This window comes from Odontesthes bonariensis, chromosome 7 (genome assembly GCF_027942865.1).
Source record: "Odontesthes bonariensis isolate fOdoBon6 chromosome 7, fOdoBon6.hap1, whole genome shotgun sequence".
Lineage (NCBI taxonomy): Eukaryota > Metazoa > Chordata > Actinopteri > Atheriniformes > Atherinopsidae > Odontesthes > Odontesthes bonariensis.
This window is the reverse complement of record NC_134512.1, coordinates 11,451,576-11,465,250: the sequence shown is the minus strand read 5'-3', so window position 1 is coordinate 11,465,250 and position 13,675 is coordinate 11,451,576. Positions and strand designations below refer to the sequence as shown.

At 40.5% G+C, this 13,675-nt stretch overlaps 1 protein-coding gene across 1 annotated transcript; it reads right to left on the bottom strand.

Moving 5' to 3' along the window:
- Positions 1–522: 522 nt before the first annotated feature.
- On the bottom strand, positions 523–13,201 carry washc4 (WASH complex subunit 4). The gene is given in 34 exon segments (XM_075469465.1): positions 523–740; positions 895–991; positions 1,145–1,341; positions 1,425–1,521; positions 1,612–1,759; positions 2,023–2,109; positions 2,256–2,322; positions 2,412–2,520; positions 2,742–2,876; positions 2,960–3,064; positions 3,155–3,229; positions 3,316–3,470; positions 3,593–3,761; positions 4,342–4,458; positions 4,576–4,681; positions 4,942–5,021; positions 5,111–5,257; positions 5,352–5,459; positions 5,560–5,685; positions 6,196–6,322; positions 6,454–6,588; positions 6,590–6,612; positions 6,714–6,841; positions 6,953–7,076; positions 7,231–7,351; positions 9,244–9,347; positions 10,286–10,328; positions 11,102–11,184; positions 11,273–11,340; positions 11,452–11,497; positions 11,674–11,739; positions 11,830–11,883; positions 11,992–12,131; positions 13,059–13,201. Coding segments are annotated over 34 exon segments (3,513 nt in total). The 5' UTR covers positions 13,120–13,201; the 3' UTR covers positions 523–675.
- Between the last annotated feature and the right edge of the window lie 474 nt (positions 13,202–13,675).

The following is a 13,675-nucleotide window of genomic DNA, read 5'->3' as shown; positions in this document are numbered from 1 at the left end:
TAGCACCGTTTCTAAAGTAGATTATCAAAACAGTTTAAAAAAGGCACCATCATTCATACAATACAATTCTTTAGTCTGGCACACAACACAAGATCATACGATGAAAACATTCTCATGGGTCAACGATCAATCATTTAGTGCACTGCAGACCAGCAAACAGGCAACTAACCAGGTGAGTTAAAGCAAAGATGCAAATTAGTCTATAAGAGCGAGCTCATCTCTGAGCATCAGGAGAAAAAACTGCTGTGACTTCAAACTAAAAAGATAAACCAGTCTGTGCAGGTCGAGTACAAATGGTCCTTCCTTCAAACTAAAAAAAAAAAAGGAAGGGAGGGATCATTTCTTCTCGTTACACCTGCAAACCTTTACAAATCACAGGCGCTCATGTAAATGCAACAAAAACAGTTATTAGATGTTACACTGGTATTTCTGTAAAAAGACTTCCTGTACTAGCACTTTAAAGTACACAGTCTTTAATGAAGATAACTGTTGTGGGATATAAAAGTGTTATTCTAATAATTTTATGCATTTTACAGTCTTAAACCATGAACTGTACACACAGATCAGTGCAGTCTCCCACTTCAGCTTCCTTCGTTGGGTGCATCCTCCTCACTGTGCAGCGCTCTCCGAGTTATAATCTAATACAGAAGAGCTCTGCTGATCTCACAATGGCGCTCACTTTGAGGCTAGTTCGGTGGACGTGGAGCCTTCAGATGAACCTCCTGCTTTGGCAGCTTTTTCTAGAAGAGGAATATATCAAACTTGGACTTAATGATTCATTCATCAATTTCAATTTACATCAGAAAAATGATCTACTTGAGCCCTGCACAGCAGGGTGGGTGAGTCGGTGGTTTTGCATAATTTAAAGTCTATTAATGACCACAGCACTCTAACCTTTATCCTTCTTCTCCTGGATTTCCTCGGCTGCAGTTTTGTCAGCTCTGAAGAAGATCCGGGCGCTGCTTAATGAGAAGTAAAGCAGCTCAAACTCCTGCAATAAAAGGAAGACAAAGAGTTGAGCAATATACTTTAAAATCCAGTCACAGGAAACACTTCAGCAGCTTCAACGTGGAGGTCTTTGTTGCTATACAACTTGTGATGTATAAACATGCCGTGCTTTTCCCAGACAAATGGACCACTGTACCTGCAGGTAGACATCCAGCCTCTTCTGAGTAAGATTCATTGTTTGAAGCAACTTCTCGTCCTGGCTGGCGGACTGCACGTTCTGTTCCTTCACCACCGCACTCATCTCTTTCCTGTACTTATCTCGGACGGCTTGAAACCAGTGCAGAGAATCAAACTCCAGATACTGGTCCAGCAGCTTCAGGATGTATGCAACACCTTAGAGAGAGGAGAGGAGAGTCAAGAGCCCATTACAGAAACAAGGATTCTGAATGATCCTTTAGTCTCTCCTGCCTGCTCACCCATTGCAAAGCCATCATCTGTGAAAGCGGCCCCCGTTTTGTTCTTCTTGTTGAGTTTCTCTTTGCAGCTGATGGAGTGCTCCACAAAATTCACAGTCTGCAAGTGAGAATTGTTGTTTATTAAATATCAAAAGTTTAACGGAAGAACGGGGCCGGAAAAAGGAGTGTGGCGGGTTGTAGCTCTGACCAGAGGGGGGACAATCATGTAGAAGTTCCTCAGGTGCATGTTCTTTGCACTGCGAAACTCTGGGGCAAACACAGCTACCAGCATCTTGAAGTACTCCGTCCCCTCTGCAGAGTTGCTTGTCAGATCGCTCAGCACTGAATCCAGGACGCTGGGAATTAAACGCAATGTAAAGCAAGGAGTGCGTAAACAACAGGTTATCCTTGTTATTAATTTGGATGACTGGGCTGCCCCCTGCAGGCTAAATGATGGAAAACCACTACACAATCAGAGGACAGTTGTTGGGGTGCATGATGTGAATATTTCTCAACAATCAACGCTGACACTGGACTTAAAACAGTCTGATTTTTCTAATTCATGGTTCCCAACGACAATAAATTAACATATGCATATTTTTGTTGCTCAAGCTGTTACCTTGCAGCCCTCTGGGTCTCCTCTGACAGTCCTTCCTCCTTTACCAGCTCCTCAAAGTTGACTATATCCTCCAGGTCAGGGACAAATCTGTAGAGGATGCAGAGGCAATAACTTTATAATGAGATATAACAGAAAAGACTTGATGAACTTGATTCATCTTAAATCTGATGACAAACACAACATTATTGCGTTCACACATTTTCTGATCCATTCTTTGATGGAGTCTGTTTTACCTGATTGCGCTGCTGCAACAGTGGAGGCCTCCAGAACGGATCATTCGCACATAGCCCATGGCGTTACCTTAAAGAAATCAGTGTTAAACTGCGCAACCTCCCCCTACTCCTGCAGATGGATGTGTGAGTTTATATTTCTAGAGGTTTTTTTCTTACCAATTTGGCTGATGAGCTGTCTGAACTGATCCAGGTAGCTCTGTCCGTCAGGAGTGAGGCCCAGCTTTCTGATGCCACGGTTAAACTTCTCGGCTCTCTCAAAAGGATACTACAAACATTTTTTAAACAATAAAAAAAATAAACAATTAAAGTTGGGCAATAGCTGACAGAGCTACACAGAAAGTCTACTGACAAGTTGTGCATCTGATTTCTATTTTCTCACACTTGAGGTATACATGGATATAAACTGATAAACATCCCCATCTGTCTAGTTTACATTAGCATCCTTCTTCATAAAATAAATCAATCTGGACAGAAGAAAAACTTTACCTTCTGATCAGACTGGTCCTTTGTTTCTCTAAAGAAGCGAATGTCCTTTATGAGTCTGGACTTGATGTGTTCATCGTACATAAACTGACTGAAGATGTAGAACTTCTTCCGCAGGAACTGGTAGGTGAAATTCACCTAATGAAAGAAGAGAAGAGTTGTGAAACCCTTCACGCATCCATGTCTGATAGAACTTGCAGACATGTCTCTCCTAAACTCACAGTAGTGTTCATAATGCCCGTGCCGTGCGTCCTGATCGAGTTGGCGATGTGGCGGATGTTGATGGTGTTGAGATGCTTGTTGTTACTTGCCTTCTCTATGAAGATCTGTTGGAAAGCTTTGATTTCAGCGCAGGCTGCACACAAAGCAGAGACAACAGTACTGTGTGGTGGATTGTTGGGCCGGCGGAGTCTTACCTGGTTGTTGAGGTTGTAGAGGTAGCGTGAGACAAAAACATGAATGTTCCTCATGATCTCCAGAACATCCAAACCCTGATGAGAACACACAGAGGACGCAGTTAATCAACTGTTTATCTAAATCTCTTCTGCTATGATGCGTTAGGTGCAACCACACAGACCTGCTCCAATGTCTGGCTGGGAAGGTGCGCCTCTGTCATTGTGAGTCCATAGCGCTGCGTAGCGAGGTTTCTCATCTCACTGTAGGTGGCCCAGTCGTGCAGAGCGACGGTGGTCAGGTTGTAGAAAGTTTTATCCAGGTAGTGGGTCACATAGGCTGCAAGAGCATTAGAAATAAAACAAATATGTCACCTTCAACAACCCCATATAGTTTTCTAGAAAATTTCGGCCTTAAAATGTGCACCTTTAACACTAAAATGTTCTGCCACTTTTCTGCACCTTTGATGTGGATGAAGCGGTTGAAGAATCGGATGGGCTTGACGGAGAAGAAGTGGGCCAGGTCCTTCATGCCAACTTTAAAAGGGTTCCTGTCATCGAGCTTCAGGTGGGTGTGAACAGAGAGACGCAGGTCCTTCTCAATCTCCTTACAGAGCTTTTTGAGGAGGTGCTATGATGAAGCAGGAAGGAAAAGAATGACCCAAAACTGAAAATATACGTCTCATAAAAACAGGTACAGGAGGAACATTAAGGTCATTCACTGCATAAGAATTAGCTTCTAAATGAAATAGCTCATCACTAACACACAGCACTGGAGTGCTGATAAAGAATATTGAGACAAAATGACTTTTCTTTGTTCTTTAACACACTGAATCAATATTTTCAACTATACTATTCTAATTTTTAAAAAATATTGACAAAATGAGGGCAAATTCTGTAACTACCAACGAAAGCTGAAGGTTTGACCTCTCAAATGCTTTTTAATTTTTTGTTTCTTTAGACGGTAGTTTTGAAGAAAGCTTTTTGTAAGAAATGTAGGTTCCAAGGTCTGTCCACCACCCCTTAGACAGATGGCAAAACTTGGGAAGGTTATGGTTTTGCACATAGGTGCTAAGTGTAGCAGCCATAAAATGACTGAGTTCCCTGATCCAGTCTCTGTACCTGATGTAACAATTAACACCCCACAAAAGAGAGTGATTTCTTCCAATTTGCCCATTTCTTCCCAATGGCTGCTCACTTGTGGTACTTGCCTCGTTAAACACATCCATGATCTCCTTGTCATAGCTCTCCAGCAGCTGGTCACATGACTCCATGTGTTTGGCATGCAGCATGGATGGCACACTGTCCCTTAGTGCACTAAACATGTACTGCCAATCATCACAAACAGCAGAAGAGTTAACAATAAAAAAAATAAAAAAAACAGTGTCAAAATAAATTATTATTACTCTCTGTGAATTATGTGCATCCAGATCCTGAGTGCTTACGTGCATTCGTGCCGCATCTACGGCGTTGTCGTAAACATCATCTAAGTAAATGGGAAACACGGCTCGGTGCCAGTAAAGAAAACTACAGTCACATTGCAGCTTGACCCTGAAAAACAAAGAAGCCCAGCCTGCAACTTAAAAGTAGCACCACAGTCTTATTCGCTGACCTGACAAGTTCTAACATGAGCAAGTTGCCCGATGACCAGAAAAAAGGTTGTTGGGCAAAACTTCTTTATTTCACAAAGCTGCCTGTCACGTTTGAATGTTCAACCTGTCGCTGCTGCTCCTGGCTGATGGAGTGAAAATCATCTGTGACATGCACCAACAAGGAAATTAGCTTCACATGACAAGATAAAAGCATTCCACCTTTCACTGAGCTCACTAATCAAATCCAGCTTCTTCAGCACAAGCTGCAGGGGAAGCAGTTCCTCATCTTTGAAGGTTTTCTAGGAAAAAAGTTAAGGAAATTAAGATTAAAGCAGGTTTAGAGAGAAGCTGGGTGTATACGGTTCCCAAATGAATCCTCCCAAAATACCATTTGAGTGCCGACACACAGAGCCAGAGACACCACCAGGCGTCGCTCCTTCGTGCTCGGCCCGCTCAGAGCATTTTCTGCCAGCACCAAAGATGACAGGACATCCAGCCGCTGCTCGCTGTACTTCTTATCAGAGATAACCCTTTTCTTCAGGGGTTGACAAAATAAAAAAAGATAATATACAGTAAACATTTAACTTCCTCCTGTGTACAGCAACAACGTGACTTCTGTTCCCGCTTACCTTTGCAATGCCGATGGCATTGAGGGCCTGAGACTGGAGCTGTTGAGTGATGTGAGAAACGGAGTCGGCTACAACCATGGACCGCCTGTGAAATGTGTGCTCCACAGCCTGAGGGCAGAGTTACGTCGCAGGTTTTACTTTAACTGCCAATAAAAGCTCTGGTAAATAATGTACACACACACACACACACACACACACACACACACACCTTGAGCAACTCAGCTAGTCGACAAAGTGCTTTGACAGAGGTCTTGGTCATGGGCCGCTGCATCGACATGTACATGTTCATGGTGGTCTTGATGATGGTGCTAATGCTATAAGCGTAAAGGATGCCCTGTGAGCAACAGAAAGCACAGAGACTGAAAATTACAAGACTGTCCTGGCTAACACACGCAGTAGCTCAAAACACCAACTGTTACAATAAAACGCACACATATACACAAAATTCTCACATCGCATGAAACGAACAACAAAGCCATAAAAACTTACAATATTGCAAAAGAATTTAGGTGAATTCAAATAAGGATATAAAGTATTATTAGTAGAAAGGTCTTCTCAGTCCTCAGATTTTAACCCTTTACTTTCTGTTAAGTAGTTGGATTCTCATGAGATTTGCAAGATCACAATAACTAGAGAGTCCACTTTGCAAGCTTCGAGTTATGCATCGCAGTTACACGACTGCTGGTACGTACATCTTCTCTGACAACAGAAATATTGGCTAACAATAAAACTTTTTTTAAAAAGGTGATTGCTCAAAATTCCATCATCAGACCGCTCACGATAAGACGCCACGTTTCCCAATACTTTGAAAATAGTTCCCTGAAGATTAACTTTCATCACTTACTTGCACAAACACATTACACCTGCTGTTCAGATCTTCTGTCAGCTTGTCACTTTTATGCTCCTTGGACAAGATGGACTCCATCTTCATCATCCAGGAAGTCACAAACACGTAGTACGACTGCACATCCCTGAAACAAAGAATATACACGATAGTTTCTTTGTCTATAAATCACATTTCAGTGCAGTAGATGTAGCCAAAGCTGAAAAACATCAGATTATTTATGGTGTTTAACTATGGCTGATTTTCGGCTGTACCGACTTTGTTAAGGTCTGAGCTCTTTGCTGCAGGAAGGCGTCTCTCTGTGCTCTGGTTGCCTGGAGACTTTTTTTGTCCATCAGTTTAGCTGCAGCCGGGACCTTAGCGATGAGGAACGTGTCCGGAAACCAGATGATGTGCAATCAGAGTGACGGCTGGAACCTACGAGTAAATGTGGCCACAAAAACACATCAATGTGAGAAGAAAAGAGTAAGGTGAGGGTTTTCACGGACAAATAGAGCGGACAAAGAAGACAACTCTACCTTTTTACAGACATCGAGCAGCGCCTTGTAGAGTTTTTTGTCGACACTCCTGAAAATGTGAAAATGAAGCACAAAAAGACCACAGACTCCAGCATATTTATCCCTCTGATCAATTTCTGATGGTTCACCTGAAAAAAAAAACAAAAAAAAAAAAAACAGGACAAACACAAAGCCATAAGTCATCTCAAAGTGAAACAGGGAAGAAAATAAACCGGACTGTTCTGGTAAGAAAGACTGACCAATTTTGGACTCAACGTTGGTGAATATGGTGCGAATATTGGAGGCAAACTCCTCAGCGAAGGCACTGTTTTTGGCAACTGCTACTCCCTCCCCTGGATCATCGAATCTCTGCTCCACACAAGCCTATCACACGTCACAAGGTTAATGTTCACATCAGTACTTTGTTGGCATGCTACTTCAAAACGTGATACAGACAAGTGATTCATACCCACTTAAAAAGAGTTAGTTTCACCTAACAACATGACAACAGAGGCCTGAAAGAAAACCTGAGAGTCACCTGCAGTATCATGCCATCCAGCAGCTGTCCCTCCAGCTTGAGCATGAGTTTCTCAAATGGTTTCAGCTTCTCTTCGGGAATGGAAAACTTTCCAGGATTATGATGCACAGACTTTAATAACCTATCATAGAAGATGAGTACATAGGAGCACAATGTTGACTATATATAAGGTTTTACAATTGCACATAAGGTATAAAAGCTTGTAGTAAATAATGGAAAATAATTTCTGTCTTGATGAAATGTACATATTTTATAAACTGCGATGGCAATATTAATGAGTCGAGCTCATTATACATGTTTAGCATCATTATATTTCCTGAATTAATGCTGTAATTAGTATATATATATATATATATATATATATATATATATATATATATATTGAACATTGATCATTTTTTCTAGCTATATACTGGTTTCAATTCACCAGCAGTTGTCCTTCAATATAATCCAAAATATCTATCAATGTGTAGATATGCTTTAATCCTGACAAAACACAGGTCAGATATAGCACCTACAAGCAGAAGATTTTAGCTGAACTTAAACAGTTCAAGGGTAAATGAGGCACCACAAAGGAGTGCGAACATAATTCATAATGGACATAATGGATGAAGAGATTAAAACATGAGAGAATGGGAGTTTGAGTTTTAGGAGAGACCAAATGTTTTTTCCCCCCAACCAAACAAACAACCGTAAATCAAGAACTCTTTGACACCTACCCTAACTCATCTTAAGGGATATCAAGGTGACAAATAGAAGACCTTCTTCATCCCTTTTCTTTTGTGAAGAGGACAACTCTCTTCAGGTTTAATTGTCATCTGGATTATTGAAACTATGTTAAATGTGCTTATTATCTTTGTACAAGTCAGTTAAGGTTTTAAATGAGATTGAGAAATGCTGACACAGTTTACCAGATTGTATGATGTATAATTAGGAAGTTAGAAAATGATCAATTCTTCCATGGTGTCATATTGCCACCTAGTGGTCATTGTCACGGTGTATTTAAGCCTCAAATAATGAGTTAATAAGACATCTGAAAGAAAACTTCAACTAATTCATTAGTCTCCATTAGTCTGCTATGCGTGTCAACTCATGTTCCACAATTTTCAATGGTGGAATGACCTACCGAGCACTACCAGAACAGGGGCGTCCCTGAATATCTTCAAGAAACTCTTGAAGACCCAGCTCTTCAGAGAGCGTCTCCTATCCAAGCACTTACCCTGTACTTCCCTACCCCCTCTACTGCACTTTATCTTTCTGTACTTCCCTCTATGCCTGAACTCTATCGCTACACTGTCCCCCCTGTCACCACTGACAGTCTGACTAGTGGTTTCCCTCTATGTAGCTTATTGTTAGCTGTAATTTTATATATATATATATATATATATATATATATATACACACACATACACACACACATATACTGACTAGTTTGGACTGAAAAGTATTTAAATAGTTTCACTATTAAGAAGTAAGTACTCAATCTTCAGTATTTTGTACTTTTAAGACTAGATAGTTTGCTTTTCAACTTATCTACAAATGTAACTGTGCATATAATTTAATATTGTGTCCATTGTTTGTTTTGCACCATGACAAATGTTGCTAGCCTTATTCTGCATTTTACAAATATACTTTTCAGTCCGCTCTGAAACAAATGTGATTTAAGACAAGACAATGGTGATATAGAAGTATTCACAATTGCCAATTCTAACTTGAGGATGAAGACTGAACTAGGTCTTTAAATCCCTGAGAAAAGGCCATATAACTTACAGTCATCTCATTGGCTGAAATCTGAGTCTAAACCCACCTCACACAGCCTGAGTGAATCAAAACCCCCAGAGCTGAACGAAGAGTCGAAGCTTATTTGAAGGAAAATAATTGTCAAATTTTTGTGTTTGTTTGGCACCTGTTTTTTGCCACTCAAGTCCCATGTTCTGTTTTCCAACTGTGAATCTTTACAAAGAAAGAAAAACAACTGTTTTTTTGTGTGTGTTTGTGTATCTGTGTTTTAACCTTTTATACATCTTCCAGTGATCTTTAAGTGTGCTGTGATTTTCCATGATCTCATCAAGAGTGAGCAACACCACTAACAACTCCCCCAGGTGTTCATATACGATCTGCAGAAGGAATGTAGAACAGATAGTCAGCACAGTTTCATGCACAGTTCAGTTGAGCTACACTTACAGATCGACTTGCCCATTCAACTGAACCGTTGTCCTGGCCCCAGTGTACATGCACAGGAAGGGAAATCAACTTCTTCACTAAAATAAGTCAGACCATGCAATGCTGTAAATACATGAGGGACCATTTGAGACATTTTGCTGCTTCTAACGTCATCCTTGAAAGCAGAGCTGAATTCACTGCACAGACGCCATCTTTAATTTACTTGAAAAAGTGATTTGGTCAGATGACAAAGAAAAATTAAAAATAAAAATAAAAATCTGGATTTTATTTGAGCAGAGCAACAGTCTGGAAATGCTTTAAGTGACCATGTGTGGACACAGTCTTAATGGTCAGATTTTCAAGCACAATTTCTCACGCGTTTATTGTCTGACAAAAGAAACTTCATATCAAACTGCTTTTAAACATTTACTTTTGACTGTTTTTACAAAAAGATGCAAAAAGATTTTGGAGCATGTGCACAGCACCTAGGCCCACTTGAGTTTTGTTGAGGATGTACATTATCTAGGTGTGCTGTTTTGAGAAGCTCCATTTCAGTCAGATCAACAACAGATTTTGGTAACACCAAAACAAAAGCTAACTTTTTATAGTGTCATGTAAACATGTTTAGTGTGAAAAATAGACTTAGAGTCAATCGCAGCTCCTCTGTTTACTCCTATAACTTGGGCCTACCCAAGGCCATCAACCGTAGAGTTGATGGGCTTCATGACCATTTGGTTGGCTAGATGACAATTATTCCTTGCTCCCTAAAAGAAAAGGGCACCATATCTTTGCAAAACAGAGAGGTAGAGTCAAGTGGTAGGACCAAGGGAAGGAACTGGAATTGGGCCTTTGTAAATGCTGACTTAGGAGGTCAGCAACTCTTAAAACTAACCTGGAAATGGACGCCTGAAGACTCAATGATTTTCGTTGCACCCCTAAAATATTAAAGCACAATGATTTTGCACATTTAGTGTTGAGCAAAACATGCAGTACATGTTTAAATCAGAACCACAACACAAATATACCAGAATTATGAACTGCAATTAATACATGACAGCCTTGTTTAGTTGTAAGACTTCATACAAAAACTCTGACCTTTGTCTTAACTGGTTCACTCATGCTGTGAGCAGACCTTCTCTACACAGAATAAACACCCAGTCATTACACTACCACATGCCTCGGTCATAATTATAAAGGTCAGTAAAACGTTATAACATCAAGCTTTCTGGAATAAATGTGGTAAACTTTATATTCAGATTATTTGGTTAATAATATGGAAAGCTCAATGCACAAAGATTTTAGCAGCATTATCACAACATGAGCTTCATTCGCTCTCATAGGACAGGCAAAGATTTTGGTATTAACAGATATATCTAATGCATATATGATGGAAAAGCATCATCATGCCTGACCAGCATATACTCCATAACCACAAAAGAAGACAGCTGTGCGTGCTTTTGTGTTTGCTGTTCATCTATTCAAATGTATGATGTAGGAGGCTTAAAGCTGTTGGAAAATTCAGGGAAGATGTCAAAGTTGGGCAATGTCCTGACTCTCAGCAACTGCCGATTGTGGTTCCTAAATTGTTTTTTTTTCTCTGGACGCAAAGCACAAGATGCCTCTCTCAACAATAGGTGCATTTAAGTTAATCTAATAAGAACGGCACATTGGCTGTGGGACACCACAGGCTTCTGTTCATGGAGCTTACTTGCTGCTGTTGTAGAGGGCAGCCAGCTGATGAACAATGCTGACCACCACTTCATAACATCTCGACACAAAGCAGGACAGTTCCTGTGAAAGGACAAAGAGAGAAGCTACTGTAACAACATTCTCTATACTCAAGTGAAAAAAGTTATGAAAGAAACCATTTTCTACCCACCTGTAGGAAAGAAATGAATCTGCCCATTTGAATCTGGGACTCTCCCTCTACAACGCTGGTTTCTGACACTGCAACAAAAATGGGCATGTGTGTTTTGTTTTCATTAGTATAGTCTCAGAAGTGCAGTGTACTACTGAGGTCAATGCTGCAATAACTTTAAATAAGAGCTGACAGATTACCTCCCTCTCCATAGTACAACAAGCCATTGTAGAACTTGGTTTCTGCCTGGAAAATAAACTCTTTCACGTAAGTGTTGCACAGAAAAAACATGAGCTGAACTTAAATGGGTTTGCTACATCAAGGATATACGCAATGTGACTGTAACCACTGCTTTTGACTTTTATTGAAACAAACAACCATCTTCACAGTAGTGGAGAGCACACAGTTTTGACCATGCTTACCTCATACTTGAGCTTTTTCACTTCACTACAGAGAGCAGCATAAACTGTGATAACTTTGTTCAGAACCTGCACACAACAAAGGTGGTCACTATAGAGTAAAGTATAAAAACGCTGTTGATTCTAGTTTGAAGAAGGACAAACTTTGTGTTTACTTACCTTGTTGTCTGTTTTAATTAATTCTAATAAGGATGACTGCTCATAAGGAAGAAGCTGAAAGAGAGAAGAGAGATAGAGGAAGGAAATTACAAGTGGCATCTGTGTGACAGCAATATTGGCCTTTTCAGGTGGATGTACAGCAACTCCATTTTGGTGGTTTACCTTCAGAGCAATGGGGTCCAGAGTGAAGTCCCACACGTCTCCTATGGAGTCATCCAGAGCCTCTTCAATGCCCTTCAGCTGAGAGGTGTACTCCTCCAGAAACTTGCTGTAGTTCTTCAGTTGAACCTCTGTGTGTATTTCTGTCAGGTGGAAGTTTTGATAATGAGACTGAGTGTAACAGTGTTTAAATCGGCTCCAATACATATCAGGGAAAATACTTATTTTTTCCACCACATTAACAGCCACTCTCATAGAGCAACATGCATTCCGCAGTTACCCAATTGTATATAACAGTCAGCTTTACAAAACAAATCTTAAAAATCCTTATTTAGGGTATCACTGAGCCAAAAGCAGATGACATATTAACTCAAAAACCTTGGGCTTGTGATAACTATTGTCATATTAACTAGTGCCACATGTTTACATGTGATACTACAAAGAGGCAATGCTCAAAGAAAAAAAGCATTATGATGAAAATATATTTTGAAGGAGGCTTCTCCTTTTTACTCTGTGTACATTAGTAAAATGAAATGCTGAGCTACGCGTCTTGTGATTTTGCCTGAAAATGGCAGCAGGTGGTCATGGTGTAATCATCGCTAGCTTAAATATCAGGTTAGAGAAACTGAAAAAAATACAGCAGCAGACACACAAAGCAAAGATCGAAATCCAAAGACAAGACACTGTTGTTAACTCTTTTCGACAAACCAGAGAGGGAATAATATCATCGCTGATGGTGCTGTCACAACAAGCTGTCAAACCGATCAGCTGTCATGATTAACGTTGGCTAACTTAGCCAGAGCTAGCTCTTAATTTAATGAACAGACACTCTACGTTTTAAGTAGACAGCAGAACGCCCACTGTAACCACATACAAACTAATTCCAAAGGTTTTTGTTTAAGTTAGAAATGTCTGAATTGAACAATAAGAGGTGTTTCCCTCTGGTGAGTACGTGATCCTCTGCGGCAAAGCATCTCGCTAGCAACGTTAGCTAGCACTGGCTGCAAAATGCAGGTAACTTTTGTTCCGTCAGTCTGTCTCCGCTTGCCGGGGTTGTTTGGAGCACTTACTTTGTGACCCATCATCGAAACGGTCAAATTCCCAGTCAGGTGCAATGGTTTCCACCGCCATAATGCCAATAAAGATGACCAAAAGCCCCTAACACTGTGTTGTCAAAAAGTAGAGCTCTGATCCCATGATGGACCTTGTGATTTCAGCTGCTAAAGCTCATGGGAAATGGAGTCCATAGAAGTTGGCCATCGATACACACCAGAAACCAAGTATTTCTGCGGACTATCTTACGTTTTCTCTTGGTATAATACCGTATTCCTGATTTCCAATGATACAGTTTACTCTGGCTTGTTTTTTCACCAACACACTTACATAAAAGCCCAACGGATTAGATTCCAATTACCATTACTGGAGAGTTGTTGCGGTCGTATAATTCCCCTTTCTTCCAGAAAAACGATGATGTTGTCTCTTTGTCCAAGCGACTCCATTTTCATATGACTCGACCAAAAGTTTTCCTCTTTGTACTTTTGAAAAGATCACTCAAGTTTTACCAGTGCCTTCTCAAGACAAATAAATCTGATTTGGTTGACATCAGCCTTGAAGCCTACAATCTACCCCTTTGATTGGTTTGAACCCGAGTTCATCAGGACAGCCTCAAAGGTGATTGAATCTGGGA